At 48.9% G+C, this 19,719-nt stretch overlaps 2 protein-coding genes across 2 annotated transcripts in view; one reads left to right on the top strand and one right to left on the bottom strand.

The window, feature by feature from the left end:
- LOC144695939 (AN1-type zinc finger protein 5-like) overlaps positions 1–19,719 on the bottom strand; it is a 506,091-nt gene that overhangs the window by 138,324 nt on the left and 348,048 nt on the right. The gene's annotated exons all lie outside the window — the stretch shown is intronic.
- LOC144691242 (transmembrane channel-like protein 1) overlaps positions 2,602–19,719 on the top strand; it is a 113,570-nt gene continuing 96,452 nt past the window's right edge. The window contains exons 1-5 of the mRNA XM_078559290.1: positions 2,602–2,704; positions 5,517–5,573; positions 6,357–6,792; positions 10,911–11,103; positions 13,617–13,784. Of these exons, the coding sequence (XP_078415416.1) occupies positions 2,602–2,704; positions 5,517–5,573; positions 6,357–6,792; positions 10,911–11,103; positions 13,617–13,784 (957 nt within the window). The remainder of the gene's footprint in view (positions 2,705–5,516; positions 5,574–6,356; positions 6,793–10,910; positions 11,104–13,616; positions 13,785–19,719) is intronic.

Genomic DNA, 19,719 nt, shown 5'->3' on the forward strand with positions numbered 1-19,719 from the left:
AGGACCCAGAGCAGGCTTGAGTTATGGTGGGAGGAGTTTCACAAGGTGGGGGTTGTGCGGGAGGAGGGTTTGTGTAGGAGTCAGCAGCAAAGACAGGAGGGTGGCTCTCAGCGGATGTCTCCTTCCTGATGCCGTGTCCCTTGATCAGGCACTGAGAGCCTTTGAATGTGGGACCATTACCCTGGAGCCGGCAAGCAAATATAACAGGGTTAGCTTGCCATGCTCCCAGCATGGTGATCCCCCTGCCCGCCTCTGGGTTAATACCTAGGCTTAATGTCCTGCTACTATCTCCTTAATAATGGGTTCTAGCATTCTCCCAATGAAGGATGTTAGACTAACTGGCCTAAGTTTCCTGCTTTCTGTCTCCCTCCTTTAATGAATAGTGATGTTACATTTGTGGCTTTCTAATCCGTTGGGACCTTCCAGAATCTATGGAATTTTGGAAAATTACAACTAATGTATTCACTATCTCCGCAGCCACTTTCTTTATGGTTCTAGGATGCAGGCCTTCAAGTCTAGGGGATTTGTTAGCCTTTAGTCCATTAGTTTTCCTAGTACTTTTTCTCTTGTGATAGTGATTTTTATTAGTTCCTTGTCCCTTTTGCCCCCTGCAATCCTATATTTTTAGGATGCCTTTTGTGTCTTCTACCATGGAGACAAAAGAGGAATCTGAAGGCACCCTCCTTGAAGTCCCATCACAGAACTCACCCACACCCTCTACCAGCGCAGAGTCACACACCTCGGTGGGACCTAGCTTCAGAGTAGCCTTGGGATCACAATCTGGTGAGCACATCACACTGTCTGATCCATAGCAGGTGGCAGCAGGGACTTCCCAGGTGTCCGGCACTCGGAGGACTGCTGGAGGCATGAAATTTGCTGAGTCTGAGTCAGACGACAAGCCTCTGGACTCGATCATGTTACAGTTGCTGGAGCTGCAAAAGACAAGCTCGGGAACATCAGGAAGGGATGTCCGCTGCACTCCTTAGACTGGAAGGCATGATGGAGGAGTCAGTGCCCCTTCAGGCTGAGATGATAGTGCCGGCATGCCAACGCACCGAGGTCAAAACTGGTAGGATGCGGTCGCCATGGAGACCTTGGTCCAGGACGTCGCTCCTGCACTGCTGTGCGGGCTCAACTCCATCAATGACGGCATAGTTGGCCTCTAACAGTGTGTACGCAAGAGGAGTGCGGGGCAGCTCGATCTCATTCCAGCTACCCCTTCTCCTCAAGGAATCAGCCCTTGGTCACCCGGAGGGAGGAGAATCAGCAGGTGTGCCTCTTGGGGCCATCCATCCAGGTGAGTTTGGGAGTGTCTGGCCCATTCGAATCCCCTCTTTCTATGACTTCAGCAGTTCCAGCTCCACAGCTGAGGAGGGTGCCACTGCCACAGACCAGGACCCCAAAAGCAGGCAGGGGCCCTCCTGGTCTTGGCCCTCCAGAGGACACCCACCAAGGTCATGATAGACAGGGCATAGCAGTCAGCAGGCTGCCTCCACCTCTGTTGTAGATGGCCAGGGATCACCAAGACCTAGCGGCAGGGTTAGGAAAGTTAAGAAGATGTAGTTGCATAGCCTGGGCACGGGTGTTAATCACTTGTATATACTATCACTGTTGTCAATAAACTCCCAAGAATGTCTCCCTGCCTATGGCTCCTTGTTCTGATGAGCAGTGTTTGTGTCACTCAGATGTGAAACCTTTGTTCCTGCACAAGATAAAGGCAGGTGTCTCAGTCCAGGGCCTCTTCTCTGTGCAGTGTGTAACCTTCAGACTAAAGTGATGGTCCAACTTCACACTCACTGGACACATTAGTGACGTCTGCACCTCGATGGTGCTTGTCATTGCTGCCAGAATGTCATGGGCAGGCGTCACAGAGTTCCGTCTTTCTCTCTGTGTGCTCTCAGCACCTCTGAGGTGGGGCTGGTCTCTCATCTCTTCAGCATCTGTGACTAGTGATGCTGTGCTCCCGAAGGTGTCAGGTGCTGAAGGCAGGCATAGGATCAGGTGTATTTAAAGTTTCACGGCTGCGGCTGTATGTTACCCTGAATACAGGGCGCAAGCAAGCTGCCCTCAGCCAGACAGGAGTCAGACATTCACAAAAGCAATGTGAAGATCTATGGAGTGTCCTCACTGCATGTCATCCTTATCCTCCTGGAATCTAATGACTATTAGGGCCTCCACTGCATCTCCATGACATGAGCTTGAGTACTGAGGGTATGCACAGTAGCAGCAGTGTGTACCATCTACAAGATGCAATGCAGGAATTCACCAAGGCTCCTTTGACAGCACCTTCCAAACCCACAACCACTACCATCTAGAAAGACAAAGGCAGCAGATAGATGGGAAGACCACCACCTGGAAGTTCCCGTCCAAGTCATTCACCACCCTGACTTGGAAATATAACGCCATTCCTTCACTGTCGCTGGGTCAAAATCCTGGAACTCCCTTCCTAACAGCACTGTGGGTGTACCTACAGCGGTTCAAGAAGGCAGCTCACCACCACCTTCTCAAGAGCAACTAGGTATTGGCAATAAATGCTGGCCCAGCCAGCGAAGCCCACATCCCATGAATGAATAAAAAATATGTGCATTGCCATCAGCCAAAATGGAGTCAAATGTTCACAGATGCAAGGTGAGGACGTCAGGACTGTCGTCACTGCATCTTGTCATCGCCTCCATGAATCCTGCGGCTTGTGAGGGCCTCCCAAGTGAGCCTTCCTCATCTGGCCAGTGCGATGGCCTCATCACTGGCATCCTCGACTTTGAGGACCTCATCATCATCATCTCCTTCGATGTCTTCCTCATCATAGGATATGTGTAGCTCCTCCATCTGCTCAACAGCCAGGTCCTCCCCCCATTGCAGGGCCAGGTTATGGAGCGCGCAGCAAGTGACAATGATGCGGGACACACTCTGGGGTCTTTATTGCAGTTCTCTGTCAGACCTGTTGGGGCACTGGAACCTCATTTTCAAAATGCCTTTCGTTTGCTCCATCAAAGTCCGGGCTGCAGCGTGAGCCTCGTTGTATCGTTGCTCTGCTGTAGCCTGAAGCCGTCGCACAGGGGTCATCAGCCACGTCCTCTGTGGGTAGCCCTTGTCCCTGAGGTGCCAACCAGCAGCCTCTTTGGACCCTGGAAAATGTCAGGTATCTGAGACCCCTCAGGATGTAGGAGTCGTGAACCCTACCTGGGAATCGTGCGCAGACCTGCAGGATTGTTGTGATAGCGTAGCCAAGTTTCCCTTGTGAATTTGGTTAGCCTGGCAAATGCCACCTGCCATATCATAACAACTGCTTGTTGCCACAGAGATCTAAACACTATGTGAATGCAGTCGATGGCACCCTTCACCTGTGGAAAACCTGAGAACTGCACAAATCCCAGCGCTCTTGCTTCCTGGTTTTCCTGATCCTGGGCAAAATGTACAAAGTTCTGTGCCATTGCAAAGATGGTGTCCATGACCTCCTGGATACACTTGTATGTGGAGGCTTGCAAGATCCTGCACAGGTTTGCAGTCTGCACCAGAGATGCGAAAAGTTCTGGAGCATTTGGTGGCATTTTCATGCATTTGCGTTGCTTGAGTGGGCAGAAAAGTTTCAGAGGTCCAACTCCAAGCATGTCAATGGAGCTGGAGCTGGCACCATTCAGCTGCAGAAGAATACTCACTTTTGACACACTTTTCCAGATGCATGGTCACTTCCCTTACCACCCCCTCCCCCCGCCCCCCACCAGCATGTGCTTGAGTCTTTGCTTCAGTCTGTCTGTGCTGCCTTGATCCTACCACCTCCCCGACTGTGGTCTGACCCACACTGGAGCCTTTGCCCCAGGGCTGCACTGAAGGCCAGCCGGGAAAAAGCAACTTGCCTGTGTACCCTGCGAATGCACATTGCCTCATCCTTGATGTCCTATGGGCGATGTTTGCGAGTGCTGCGCAAAGCTGTGTGCACTCACCTCTGAGTTCCCCTTGATGTTCAGGTCGCCAGGTGCATGCCTTTTAAAGGCAGTCGTGAAGCACGCCATTCTGAAGTCATGCCAACATGGGTGATAAATTTGACGTGGGCAGATGATTTCAGTGAGCAGGGGTGTTATGAGTCAGCCTTTTGGTAAAGCTGAGTTATCAAAAAATTCGAGAGGGAAACTTTAAACAACTGTCATAACTTATATTTTAAGTGGCATGTTAGGGATGCAACTCTAAATTCAGGAATTAGACCACCAGTTCTCGAGAGGTTTTATATTAAACTAAATGAAACATCTTATTAAGTTTCAACACATTAAACACATATACATGGCTACAAATTACTACTATTATAACTTTTAACAAATTCCCAAACTAATCTCCATTAAGGCAATAGCAACCCATAGACTTAGCCAGACACCAGGCAAAGCATTTTCACCTTACAAATTCAAAATGAGGTTCTTTTCACTTTGGTTCCTGTGGAAACTGTTGGAGGCTTACCGCTGCTTTGATCTTACATTGCCTCTGTCCGCACACACAAACCTTCTATCCTTATACCTAACACAGTTTATTGAATGTAAATTCTCATTGTATCACCAACCTCTTCCAACAATAAAACCCCATTTCATAGTACCAGTCTTATTAGTAATATAAACATATTGCTTAGGCTCTGCTAGCTAGGTGCCAGACTTCACCCCACTTCTTGAATGCTCTATTCAAAAAATGAAAATGCACTTTATCTCTCTTACATATCAAAACTAGTACACATCAAAGCACCCAGACTAGTTGGCTTCAATCCAATTAAGACACACCCACAGACTAAACCTCTATTTTAAAAGAAAATATTTTCCAATGATATTATATACATTAATGGCTTCATGACAAAGGCTTATAATTAGATGCAAATGTATTAAAATGATATTCCTGACATCTGGTGGTGTCAAACGCGGTCCGCTATTGACGGATGGAGTGGACGATTGCAAACTGGCTTCACAACGCCGTAAACCAGATTTATGGCTTTCTTGCCATATTGTTCCCCCTGCGACCCCCACAATGATGCCTGACGCCAGCAAGGCTGGAGAATTCTGGCTTTAGACTCCAGATAAGCACCTGGTTATTCTGGCTGCATCCAATCTTCACAGCCTGAAAGATATCTTATTGACTTTACATATTGGCAATAATTCAAGTTAGCTGCCATTTTCATGTCAAGGTAGCTTTTATGTCAACTCTGCCATTTTTTTGGTGCTAACTTGGATAATTACCTTAAAATCTTAGGTTTACATCAGATTTGTCAGTTTCTTCACACCCACGCCACATAGTCTGCAGCAGTTCAAGAAGGCAGCCCACCACACTACCTTCTCAAGGGCAATTCAGGATGGGCTATATATGCTGGCCTAGCCAGCGACGCCCTATGAATGGATAAAAAAATGAGTCTCCTCCTGTCCTCTTTTTGTTGTAATGAGAGTTTGAAGTTAATTTAAAGAAGTCATAGACTGAAGTGTAGCATAAAGCAGCTCATTGCAGAACCGGGATTACAGAATGATATCGTGTTGGTATTTATTTTCCAACAGTGAGCATTGAACTGGATAATGATGAAAGTGACGATGAGGAACAGGATGAAGAAACAGGTGAGATGTTTTCATATGCACACGTGTAATCTTCACCATGCCATACATAAAGGTATAGGCACTCTACAAATGTAGATTTACTAGGAAATATCACCATGGTAAAGTGCCATGGAAGGAAGAGGATATAATTTCCTGGATTTTATGCTTGCCGCTCCCCGATTTTGTGACACTAATTAGAGAGAAGCTCGAAAGAAATGGCTATGGACCCATGTAGCTGAATTTCTGACCACTGTAGTGCCCATTGCACTGTCCTGTTTGTGTCAGTACATTGCAAATAAGGTAATAAAGAAATTACAATACCGTAAGCTTCATTTTTCATCAGATGCAGGTAAAAGAATTCTGAGTCATTTCGTTTTTTTGTGTTGCCATCTGCCTATGTGCCACTTGATGAAGGGCTGTCAGTACTTCCACTAATTTCAGGTCCGGCACACTGGGTTTCCCAATTTGAATTCCTTTCTATTTCTGCTTCCGTGAAGAAGTGGAAGAGAAATAGAAACCGTGTGGTTCCTTGATCTTTAAATAGCATGATAGGATCTTTGATTCCATCTGACCTATCAAAATCATGGGGAATAGTGAGATAGTGGAAAATAATTTACCTGCTGTCAGGAAAGTTGCCAACCCTTTTATCCTTTAGGTTTCTGTATTACAAGTTGTAATAGTGTCACTGGGAATTCTTTCTTATGTCCCACTGTTCCGCACTGGTTATTATTTAATTGTATGTTTGGAATTAGGGCTACTGATTCAGTGCAAATGTAATATACAGCTTTGTCCATTCTAATTAAGATAATGATGACTCAGATGTGGAACCACAGAACTCAAAGAAAACAGCACAAAGAAACAGAAATGGTAAGAGAAAGACTGAACAAGAATCAGAGGAGCGATCCGATGCATCGGAAGAGGAGAAAGAAGAGAAAAGTAGAAAGAAAAATGTGAAAAATAGGACCAAATCAACCAATAGAAACAACTCAGATGAAGCAGAGGAAGAAATAACTAAAAATAGGAAGAACAGGAGAAATGTAAAATCTAAGAAGAAAGATTCTGATGATGATGGGAGTGATGATGAGTCAGTGGACAAGAAAAAGAAAGAAAAAAGGGGCAAAAAACAAGTGGACAGTGAGAGTGAAGAGGATGATAACAATAAAAGGGGCAAGAAAAAGGATAAGAAAGACAAAAAGGATCGCAATAAAGACAGAAACAATAAAAAGAAAGGTAGTTCAAGGTATGTCTAATTTTTCTAAAAGTTGGAACTCATTGGGTGCAAAATGGAGAATAACTTAATGATTGAAGAACTGGTATATTCATGTTTGCATAAGTGATTTGTAATGTTTGCAGAAAACTGACATTTTGCTGTTTTACAGATGTTTGAAGTTCAGACTGCAGAGATTTTTTTTTCATTTAACCCACATTTCAGATTTAGAACTTAGAACACTTTGGGTGTTTTGCTGAACTTCCTCTATGACCTAATTTTTAGTTGGCAAAGATCAAAAAATGGTTTACCTGACAGTTTGTCACTTTTCATTCAATGATTGATAAGTTGTAGGAAGTAAAAATAGTGCAAATAGAAACAGCATTGGAGAGACAGAAATAAATCAATTGTTGTACTATTTTAATTAAATTATACCCCTAACCCTGATAAATAGACTTTGCAAGCCTTATTTTATTGAATAATGATGCTAAAATATTTTGTACTCTTAGTTACTTCTTTTTGTATTTGTGAGTATCATGGTATAGTTGTGGTGTTGATCAGGTGTGCTGCTAATTTTAATGCCTTTAGCAAATAGTCCAATAATGCAGTCTAAATCTCAAAAGCAGATGGATGATGGTATTGCTTCAAGAGATATTTCATTACTTTGCATCAAGAAATTAGGTATTACCGTCAGTATTGTGTTGTAAACAAATGTCCACTCGAGAACAAACCTAATGCATATAATTCCTCAATTCATGGTGTGGTCCTAATTGCTGCTGGAAAAAGACAATCTAATCTTTCATCCTTTAATTGGGAACAACCTCAACTTTCTATTCGTTATAGTTTTTCAAACTAGTATCACAAGATGGCCTCACCTCGATTTCCATTTATAGATTTTAAAAATGAAGACTGTACAATTTACATGACTACAATAACGAAAGAATTTTGATTCATAAAACATTCCAATTGATTTGAAGGAACCTGAATTAGACCCAGTTCACATCATTTTATCCAATTCATTCTGTCCTTTAAAAAAGTTGTAGTATGTGAATGTGGAGAAACTGTTTGTAATGTTCTCAGTTCCAATTTCCAAAATCCTTGATTCCAGCTCTAAGTATGACAGCTGTTGACAACCGGCTGAGTGACTTCACAGGTAAGCAACTGTTTTTATTAACATTTGAACGTTTGAAACCTCATTGTTTCACCCATGAAAAGTGAGTGGAAGTGCTCTGGTTCATGGGTGGGGAGAGTGGTATTCAGGTACAATGGATGTTATTTCTGCCAGATCAAATAAGTGCAGGAATTTCCAATGTTAGCCTAGATAGAATTACATTGAGCCATAATTTGTTATGGCAGATCATCTAATGCTTCTGCTGTTAGTTAGACTTGCCCATTCATATTTAAGTTTTTATATTATTTAAGCCTGAACTGATAAGGGGACAGTAAATGAAAGCGGGGCTTGATTTTCAATTCAGGGTCGGAAACTAGACACCTGGATAATTTCCGGCTTTGAACTCTGGGTCATGTCTGTGACATGCGACACAATTGTGAAATATAAATGCCCAATTAATGGTGCTGAGCATTACCAGGAGCTGGGAGCTGCCTGCAAAGGATGAGTGGCAAAGGCAAAGGCATGATGGAGACTGCCACTGCCTCACAGAAGCCAGCGTGCAGCCAGTCAACTGCAGGTCCTGCGCTGGGCTGCACACTGAAATTATTTAGATGAGGAGGTAGCATGATGTTTGGGTGCTGTCAGGCTCAACAGGAAAGGCCACTGGGTGATCATGCATTGCACCCGCTATGGTGGAAAACAGTCCTTCATGAATTTCCCACCCCTAGATTTCTATTATTTAAACTTCCAAACCTGCATCTAAATATAATTTGTTAAGAATTCTTACTTTTGAAACAAAATCAAGTTTTTCACCCTGTCTACCTTTCTTTCAACATTGAATCCTAAGAGGTTAATCTCATTTATAATTAGCACAGACCAGTGAACATCAAACAATGGGTGAAATCATCCCAGATTTGCACTAAGTGTGGTAGTGGGCAGGTAAAATGATGTTTTACCATCCGGCCGCAATGGTGGCTTTTCATGCCGTATCGTCCCAAGCCCGCCAAATTAATTATGCATTCCCACGAAACACACTGTTTCCATGGCGGGTGGGTTCTCATTTAACCACCATGCCATCATTTCACCACTTCATCACGCCAGGCACCATATTTAAAGTACAGCTGCATGCACACCTCTCAGTGCTTCCACCCTGTGTCTGCTGCAAAGAAGACATGGTTCTGAAAGGCAAAAAGACTGCAGCCTCAGTTTCAATGATGCAACCCTAGGATGCCTTTTGGACACATTGGAGGCTCGCCATGATGTCCTCTACCCCGGCTCTGGCCGCAAGATGGGCTGCAACCTCACTAATCCTGCTTGGGAGGTGGTGGCATCGGTGGTCAGCACCAATGCCCTGCAAAAGAGGGCATCTACCCAGTGCTGCAAGAGGATGAATGATCTCCTTCGTTCCACCAGGGTAAGTCACTCTTCTCATCACTCTCAGCTCACACGCTCACTAAACCCATTACACGTCCACAGGGCTCTCACTCACTGCCACTTCAAGGGACATCACCATTCACTCTCTCACACACACCTTCATCTGGCCTGTTGATTGTTTCATCATCTCATCCATGGCACCACTCACCACCCACACATGCCAGGCATCTGGCCTGGCAGGCATCCTGCTTACACTCTCTCCATCTCTAGTCATGCAGGACAAGCTAGCACACAAGAGGGAGAGGTCGCTTACAGATGGAAGAATACCTGAAATCATGGTCCTCGCGGACTTTGAAAACAGAGTCATCCAGCTGGCTGGCAAGGATCTGGAAGGTTCCTGTGCTGACAGTGAGGTCAGTGCTGCTCTACCAAGTGAAGATCCAACAGTGCAACATCCATCAGACAACCATGCCATGAGTGATGTGTCCTATTTCACAGGCCACTGCCATGCACTAATTATCTCTCTTTGCTTTCGCAGGCACATCTGCCAAACAGTTGACAGAGTCCAAAACCCAGAGCCTCCAATCAAGCCCCAAAGAAACCTCTGAAGAGGAACCTGAAGTCCAGTCACAGCGCTCACCCACATCCTCCACCATTGCAAAGACTAGGCCCTCGGTGGGACCTAGCTTTAGAGTAGCTTCGGGATCACAATCTGGTGAGCATATCACACTTTCTGATCCACAGCAGGAGACGGCAGGGACTTCCCAGGTGTCCATCACTTGGAGAACTGCTGGAGACCAGAAATCTGCTGAATCCAAGTCAGATGACGAGCCTCTGGGCTTGGGCGTGTCACAGTTGCTGGAGCTGCAAAGGCAAACTTGGGAACATCAGGAAGGGATATCCACTGTACTGCTCAGATTGCAAGGCACGATGGAGGAGTCCATCTGCTTTCAGATGAGGTGATAGCGCCGGCATGCCAAAGCACTGAGGTCAGCACTGGTAGGATGGCGAGTGCCATGGAGACCTTGGTCCAGGACATCGGCCTTGCACTGCTGTGCGGGCTGAACTCCATTGCTGATGGCATAGTTCACCTCCAACAGTATGAATGCGAGAGGGGTGTAGGGCAACTAAATCTCACCCCAGCTTCCCCTTCTCCTCAAGGAGTCAGCCAGGGGCCTTTGGGCACCCATAGGGAGGAGGATCAACAGGTGCACACTGCAGGACCATCCACCCAGGTGACTCCGAGAGTGTCTGGCCCATCTGAATCCCCTCTTCCTGTGACCCCGAGAGCTCCAGCTCCACAGGCCGAGGTGGTTGCCACTGCCACACAGCAACACCCTGAAAGCAGGCCGGGGCCCTCCAGGTCTCGGCCCTCCAGAGATGACACTATCTGTCTATGATGACCTTGACACCCATCAAGGTCATCATAGACAGGGCATAACAGTTAGCAGGCTGCCTCCCCTCTGCTGTGGATGTCCGGGGAGCACCAAGACGTAGCGGCAGGATTAAGAAGGTTAAGAAGATGTAACTCTTTTGAGTCAACCAAGTAAACTAAATTAACAAAATTAGGGACAAAGTTAAAAGCAGCCCCTTAAAGGGAAACTGCAAAAACAAAGACAAAATTTAAAGCAGATTTGCAAACATCAAACCAAATTGTGATTAACAGGTTCAATAAAACAGCCAAGTCCCTGCAGCGCCCACCGAGCATGGAAGGCCTCGGCAGTGCTGGCAGACGCCGCGTGCTCCCTCTCCTGGGATATCCAGCCATGAACATTGCTGCGGAAGAGGGGCAGACAGTCAGGTCGGACGACCCCGTCGATTGCCTGCTGCCTGAACCTGTTGCTGGCCTACTTGGCCAGGCCCAGAGTAGGTTCATGAGGAGGTCCTTCTCCCTCCTGGGCCCCCTTCGCACTGGGTGCCCATAGATCAGGAGCGTGGGACTGAAGTGCAAACAAAACAACAGTCAAAGATTTTTTAAATAACTGAAAAGGGGGTGCAGCCTACAACAATTAACATAAATATGGTCCATGGACTCCAGAAGGCCACAAACAACGTAGGTATCTTGGGAGTTCGTGAACTGACAGAACCTATGGTTGTATAGGACTGCTGTGTGCAACACCCTCCACTGCAGGTCCCTGATGGAAAGTGGGAACACATTCCCGTAGAGGGCCCCCCACTGGGGATCTCTGCCTTCGGATGGCAACAAGGCATGCCAGGCCGTGTATGAGCGGCGGGTGAGGGCAGGGAAGTGAAGGGTGTGCAGCAGCAGCCCATACAGGAAACTTCTCCACTCTGTGCTGAAGGTCAGGGAGGACATTTCTGCAAGGCGACTCGGGTTGTGGGGCACTGGCTCCTGAGGGAGGGTTCCGGGCTTGGGGCCAATGTGGAATTCTATCTGAACAGGGGTACACTTGGACAGAAGTCCACCGTGCACCTGTGCCACCTCGACACCCAGAATGACGCCGGGGCCGAGCACGACCATCCTAAGGTCTTGAATGGCATTGGCCATGAGCCGGACTTCCATGGACGCGCAATGCGCCAACTCCTGTGGTGACATCCAGCCCACTCCTCCGCCACCCAGCACTTCCCCGATCCTGGTCACCCGAGCAGCCACAGCCCTCCTTTTCACCAGCCACTGAAAAGGACAGAGGGGTGGATTCCTGAGCAGTGGATCTCTGTTGATAGCCGCTACTCCTGATAGTGGAGAGCTGCGTCGCGAGGCGACCATGTTCCAGGCTTTGATCAGGTCCTGGTAAAAGACGGGCAATGCCTGCAAGGAGCCACGAAGGCCCCTCAGGTCTACAAACAGGAGCTGCACGTCATAATTCAGGCCGTGCACCTGGCAGAAGAAATAAGTCGCCAGGGCACACCATCTCGGAGGGGGTTCATCGTAAAAGTATCGCTGCAGGGCCTGAAGGCGGAAAGTCACAACTTGGGTGCATAGGCACACAAGCACCTGACCACCCTCCCTAGTGGGAGACTCAGAACCTCAGCAGTGACCCAGTGCAGCCTTCTGTCCCAGAAGAAGTCGACGAGCATTCTCTGGATTTTTGGGGAGGGGTCAAAGTGACCAGCCGGTACCACATCATGGCAGCAATCAGCTGGTTTATGATCAGAACTCGACCCCGGTAAGACAGCACTCGGAGCAGTCCTGTCCAGCGCCGCAGGCTAGTGGAGACTTTGGCCTCCAGCTCCTGTGAGTTCGCCGGCCAGGATTCCTCAGCAGGGCAGAGATGGACCCCCAGGTAGAGGAGGCTGGTCCTGCTCCAGGTGAACGGCCTGAGCTCCTCGGGTAGGGGATCCATCTGCCACTGACCGACCAAGAGTCTAGAACACTTGCCTCAGTTGATCTTGGCAGAGGATGTGGCAGAGTAGACCTCCTGGCACTCACGCATCCTCTGCAGGTCAGCCGGGTCGGAACATGAGGAACACGTCATCGGCGTAAGCTGAGAGTACCACCCCGATGCCCGGCCCACACAGAACCAATCCTGACAATCTTGTCTGCAAGAAGCGCAGGAAAGGCTCCACACAGATAGAATACAACTGGCCAGACAGGAGGCAGCCCTGACGCACCCTGTCCCAAAGTGAAAGGGTGCCATCAGGGACCCGTTAACCTTAACTAGACACTCTGTGGCAGTGTACAGAAGTTGGATCCGGGCGACAAAATGCATCCCGAACCTGAATGTTCGCAGAGTCCCGAATAAATATTCGTGATCCACCCTGTCGAACGCCTTCTCCTGATCAAGAGACCTTCCTGTCTGGGAAAAATGAATGATGTCCCGGGCAAGATGGATGTTATCAAAAATGGTGCGGCCCGGCACTGTGTAGGACTGGTCAGGGTGGATTGTGTGGTCCAGCAGGATGCCAAGGCGAGAAGACATGGCCCTGGCAAAGATCTCATAATCGGTGCTGAGGAGGGAGACTGGGCGCTAGTTATAGGATGGAGGAGATCCCCCGTTTTAGGCAGCAGGGCAATGACCGACCTGCGCCATGAAAGGGGCATCTCCCCATTTGCAATACTCTCCCCCAGGACCCCCATGTAGTCACTCCCCAGGACATCCCAGAACGCCCTGAAGAACTCCATGGTCAGCCTGTCCAGCCCCGGGGATTTGCCCCTGGAGAGGCTGTCGAGGGCGCCGGTCAGCTCCCCCAGACTTATAGGGGAGTCAAGCTTTCCGGCGCATTCTGGGCTGACCTGCGGCAGGTCCTCCCACAAAACTCTACGAGCATCCTCGCTGGACAGATCCGGAGAGAACAGGGCAGTGTAATAATCTCGGGCGATGACCCTGATGTCCTCCAGATCCGAGACAAGGGATCCGTCGTCGGCCAGCAGCGTAAGGAGCTGCTGACGGACCCCGTGCTTTTTTTCCAGCGAGGAGAACGGGGAGCCAAGGTCCAGGTCCATGAGGAACTGGATCCGCTACCTCATGTATGCGCCCCTGGACCCGAGGAGTTGCAGGTCCCGCAGCGCCCCCTTCTTTTCATCAAACACCAGCCACAGGCCCGGGTCCGGTTCGGGCTGATGGAGACATGCCTTATGGTCAAGCACCTCATTCTCCAACTCCTCGACCCTGGATTTCCGCCTCTTTGTCGACCCCCTCACGTACTATGGCTGAGGGGGCCAACAACGCACGCTTCAATCGTCATGTCGGGGTGGGTGTAGCTCTTCACTCCCAGGTCCTTAGTAAGGTGGTGAAAAGGTGACGGGGCCGCAGAATCAGCTGCTCCCGCATAGGTTTTCTTGGAGGGCCCTGCCACCAGTGACAGCACCGCCTCCAAATTCACCCGGGAAGGCCCGGCTACAGGCGACCCTGTCGCAGCCATAGGGGCTGAGCCACACCCCACCCCGAGCTCTATATTCAACAATATCTCCCCCCGGGACGAGGGGAAAAGGATGGTGTAACCTCCCCCTCCGGGATGACAAAAAACAGAGGAGAGGAGGGAGAGGGGCAAAGGACGGGGAGACACAGGAGGGAAAGGGTAAAGGTTCGGTGGGTGTCACTCGGAGGAGTGGAGTGTGGGTGGGGGCCTCGATGTTCTTCCCATTGGGGGAGGGCAATGTCTTCACTAGGCAGCCGGTATTGCCTGGCACACAGGAGTCAGCCCTGTCCCTCTTCACCAGGCTACCTGGTATCAGACACGGTTGGAGCGAGGAGTGGGGTGGGGTGGCAAGATCTTAAACAACACACACACACACCCCTTCTCCCCCAAGTCTTTGCAACGGTCTTCTACAAAACTCTCTCTTTCTCAGCTGCCAGGATGTAGTGGGCAGGCATTAGAGTATCATCATTCTCTCTGTGTGCTCTCAGCATCTTTAAGGTGGGGCTGTCCCCCATCTTCTTCAGCATCTGTGACTAGTGATGCTGTGCTCCTGAAGGGGTCAGGTGATGAAGGCAGACAAAAGATCAGATGCTTTTAAAATTTCATGGCTGTGTCTCTATGATATGACCCTGATCACAGAGCGCAAGTGACCTGCCCTCAGCCAGACAGGAAACAGACATTCTCAGAGGCTATGTGAAGATCTACATGCAAACATACAAACAAGGAGCAGGAGTAGGCCATTTGGCCTCTCGAGCCTGCTCCACCTTTCAATAAGATCATGGCTGATCTGATAGTAACCTCAAATCTGCATCCCACCTACCCCCGATAACCTATCACCGCCTTGTTTATCAAAAATCTATCCACCTCAGCCTTAAAAATATTCAAAGACTCTGCTTCCACCTTCTTTTCAGGAAGAGAGTTCCAAAGACTCAAGACCCTCTGAGAAAAAAAATACGCCCCATCTCATGGACGACCCTTATTTTTTAAACAGTGACTCCTAGTGGAGTGTCCTTATTGCAAGTCGTCATCATCCTGCTGCAATTGAGCGACAAATAGGGCCTCCACTGTATCTCCTTGACAGGAGTGTGCCACAGAGTGTATGTGCGCTGTCATAAGCCAGACTGGAGTCAACGTTCATGGATGCAATGTGAGGATCTTATGGTGTCTCCTCACTGCATGTCGTCATCATACTCCACAAATCTAGCAGCTATGAGGGTCTCCTGTGCACGGCTGCCTCGTCTGGCCAGTGCGAGGGACTCATCGCCGCCATCGTTGCCTTCAAGGACGTCCTCACCCTCATCCTCTTCGACGTCCTCCTCATTGGAGAAGACCTCCAGCTCCTCCATCTTGTCTTCAGCCAGCTCCTCTCCCCGTTGCAGCACCAGGTTGTAAAGGGCGCAGCAAGCGACGCCGATGCGTGACATCCTCTGTGGACCCTCTGCAGGGCTTTGCCAGATGGTCCAGGCACCGGAACCTCATTTTCAGCATCCCGATGGTCTGCTCCACCAAGTTGCAAGTTACAGCATGAGCCTTGTTATACTTTCGTTCTGAGGCCACTACATGGGTGTCATCAGCCAAGTCCTCTGCGGGTAGCCCTTGTCCCCAAAGAGCCAACCCTGCAGCCTCTGTGGACCCTAGAAGACGTCAGGGATCTGTGACTGACTGAGAATGTAGGAGTCGTGCACAATCCCTGGAAACTGTGCGCAGATCTGCAGAATGTGTTTGTGGTTGTCGCACACCAGCTGCATATTCAGCAAATGGAAGCCCTTGCGGTTTACATAGTTCACCACTTATAGCAACGGAGACCTGAGCTCCACGTGAGTGCAGTCAATGGCACTCTGCACTTGTGGGAAACCTGAGATCTGGGCGAATCCAATCGCTCTTGCATCCTGGCTTTCCTGGTCTCGGGCGAAATGCACAAAGTTGTGTGCCCTCTTGAAGATGGCATCCGTGACCTCATAGATGCATTTGTGGGTGGAGGCTTGTGAAATCCTTCAGAGGTCACTTGTGGTGCCCTGAAAGGAGCCACTGGCATAGAAAGTGAGTGCCGCTGTCACTTTCATGGCCACTGGCAGTGGATGCCTTCCATGTCCCCATGGCGCCAAATCCTGCAGTAGCTGGCAGATGTGACTGACCAGTTCCCTAGACATGTGCAGTCTTAGGTGACACTGGTCCTCAGTCATCTGCAGGAATGAAAGGCGGTGTCTATAGTCCCTGAGTCTAGCTAGGCGCTGACCAGGACGGCTCACTGTGGCTCTTCGGCAGCTTGTGCAGGAGCCCCAGCCGCCCCTTCTTTCAGAGGGTGCTGCTCCTCCCTCTGCGCAGCCAGGCACCTCAGTCGATCTCTCCTCCATCGTCTTCACTCCTTGTACACCACGAGGCCTACAGTTAGTTCACCAGGCTCCATGACCCTGATGTACTCCTCCTGCAGGATGAAAGAAAGAGATGAGTGGGTTAGCATGGGTGTACCAGGAACCTGTATTGGTTAAGTCTGAAGGTCCCTTATTGCATCCCGGAGAGTGCTGGCCACCACTTGGATGGCCAGAGATTAGTGCGCTGCATGGCTGCCCGAAACCACACCTTCCTCCACCCCAGTCCACCTGACCGATTGGCGGCAGCTTTGCCCATTGGACTGCATGCTGTGTTCTAGCTCAGGCGCAGGCATTCTCCTAACCCACACTGCAAAGCTGCACTTTTAGCTTGAACCATGGGGGACATTGGTCCAAACGGAGATGATGACATTGCAAGGGGCTGTGAGCCTCCACCAGTGACTGCTCCATGGCCAGCTTTAGCAAAGAGATTTTACAACATGCCCAGTCGCTCAACTGTTCTATCGAACACTAAAATGTTCATTAGTTTGCAGTCTGTGCCCGAGGGGTGAAATGCTCTGGAGCACTTGGTGGCACTTTGATGCTTCTGCATTGCTTGAGTGGGCAGATAAGCTAGAGGCCCGACTCCACTCATATCAATGTGGTTACACCTGAATTGTCTCAGCTGCAGAGAAGTGGTCACTTTATACAATTTGTCCCTAATATGTGGCTGCTTCCCTTGCTCTTCCACTACCCCCCCACCCAACACTGCACATGCTTGTGCACTGCCTTCAACTGCAGAGCAGCCTTTGCCCCTCACCCCCCCACAAAGTCACCTCAACCACAGGGCAGCCTTTGGCCCCACACCAATATGGCTCAACCTTGAAGTCCAACAGGCAACCCGCACGAGCACTCCTCAACGTTACTGTGCACTCACCTCCAAGTTCCCCTCAAAGTGCAGCCTTACATATGCTGTTGTAAAACATGTTGGCATGCAATCACACCGACCTGGGCAGACGATCCAGTGAGGGGGGGGGATGAGTCAGATGAGCTGGCTTTATAATGATACACTGTTGTATTATAATGAGGTTCCTGACGTCCGATGGTGGGAAACGCGGCTCGCCATCGACGGGCTGAGTGGATGATCGCAAACTGCTTTCACAACATTGTGAAACCGATTTTTAGCCTTCTTGGCATATTGTCCGCTCATGCCATTGAACAGGCCCAACGCCAGCGGGCAGGGACAATTCTGCCCAAATTCTTTATCCTCCATTTCTTATGTAGAGAGACTTTGTTCTGATAAATCCAAAATGCACCTTTACACAAACATTCCTAACTTTTCCAAACATCAGTTTTAAAATGCAATAATTACCCTTTGAGGTAATGCAACAATTCAGGCAGTAACAGTTGCTTCCATGATTCTTTTTAAACTTAGCATTTACATTCAAACTGTGAAAATTCAGAAGTGCACATTAAGCCAAACAAAGGTGCTCAGTACTTAACAGATTTTTCATTGTATGGTGCCAGCAAAGAAAATAGTATTTTTGTGTTGAAGCAAAGATACAAAATAATGTACAAAGTAAAATGAGGAACACCATTTGTGGGGAAAATCAGTCTTGCTATGTTAGAATGCAGTATGGCTGCTCAAATAATAGACACACAGATGAGTTATTAAGAACCTAGCAGTCAATTCCTGAAGAGAGGAAAAAATCTCAGTACATTAAATGTGATTCGTAGATACCTTATGATGCCTTATACCATGCACATGCAAGATTTCTGTTTTTACAACTCCTTTCATTTATTTAACTTAAAAACATCACAGTACTATGGTCAGTTAGATAGGTGGTTGAAGGAAAGGGAGATAAAGTGATGTGGGAACAGGGTGGACACGAGATTAGGATGACTACTCACATGGAGAATAACCACCAGCATGGAATGGTGGTCAGGATGGGCCTTGTGCTCTTGCTGGTGGTGAGCTTGGAGGCAGGAAGGGCATTTCCCACCTCCACCGGAATTAAGTACTTGGCGTAAAGATCCATGGTCGACACTCTCACCCTACCGCCAATTGAGGCCCTTAAGTGGCCAATTAATAACCACTTAAGGGCCTCATCCCATCCCTGCTGGGATTAATTTAGCAGCTGGTAGACCTGTTGCCATGTGGCGTGCACAACAGCTGCTACCCTGCAGGCAGCTTGTCATCTCTGCCGGAGGATGGGGGGGTGGGGGGTGGGGAGGGGGTGGGGATTGGAGGGGGAAGGTCCTTCAATCAAAAACACTTAGTGCCTGATCGAGGGACTGGACATTGAGACTGGGGGAGGTTGCCCACTGAGAGCCAACCCCCTGCCCTTTCTGCCGATCCCTCTCTAGCCGTCTCTCCATGACCCCCACCCCGCGAACCATCCTCCCTCCCCCCCACACCACTTACCTTTATCCCGGGTGTTCTGCGATCCTGAGACTCTGGGGGGGGTGTTCTCCTTGCAGCAGCCACAACTTCCTTCATGGCGCAGCTGAGCACAAGAGCTGCTGGCTTCTGATTGGCTGACAACCCTTGCTAGGTGAGACTTTTGCACCTGATTCCAGAGGAAGCCCTGCTGCTGGCCTTGCCACTGCCTGATTGATTTGTGGTTCAGTGAGCCTTCCAGCCAGCAGGCAAGACCCCGATGCCTCAACATGATTCCACCCAACGACTTGTTTCTGAAACAAAAACAGAATTACCTGGAAAAACTCAGCAGGTCTGGCAGCATCGGCGGAGAAGAAAAGAGTTGATGTTTCGAGTCCTCATGACCCTTCAGCAGAACTGAGTCAAGTTAGGAGAGGGGTAAAATATATGATACAATTCCTAGTCATTTAGCCCTTCATGATACCTGATCCAAATTCTCAACAGATACAAAGGATATTATCCAAAATTAAAGAATTCTATAGTTTTGGAGTGGTAAGAGTTGCTATTGTTTTCTTATCTTTTTAAATTGCTAGTGTGGGAAAGCAGCCAATGCTGCAAAGATCATAGGTGGAATGTAATGCCCTCCTCCGAGGCTGGTTTGGAGGCGGTGGGGTCACTTAATCGGGCCGGAGGGCCGGTTTGGGACCCTGCTGCCTTCCCACCTCTGCCTCGATTAAGTCTAGGGCAGGAAGGCTCGTGGCTGGCATTCCCGCCGCCCCACCGCAATTAATGCCCAATTAAAGGCCTCGTGCCACCACTGCTGGTATTCAACCAACAACCGATGGAGCAGTTGCCATGTGGGAAACCCAAAAAGCAACCCCTGTCGTGTTTGCTTGCGGGCTCCCAGGGGTTCGGGGTTGGTAGGGAGGTGGTGGTAGCGGGTGGGGGGAGCATCCCTCATTGTT

The sequence above is a fragment of the Cetorhinus maximus genome, chromosome 2, assembly GCF_964194155.1.
Source record: "Cetorhinus maximus chromosome 2, sCetMax3.hap1.1, whole genome shotgun sequence".
Taxonomy (NCBI): domain Eukaryota; kingdom Metazoa; phylum Chordata; class Chondrichthyes; order Lamniformes; family Cetorhinidae; genus Cetorhinus; species Cetorhinus maximus.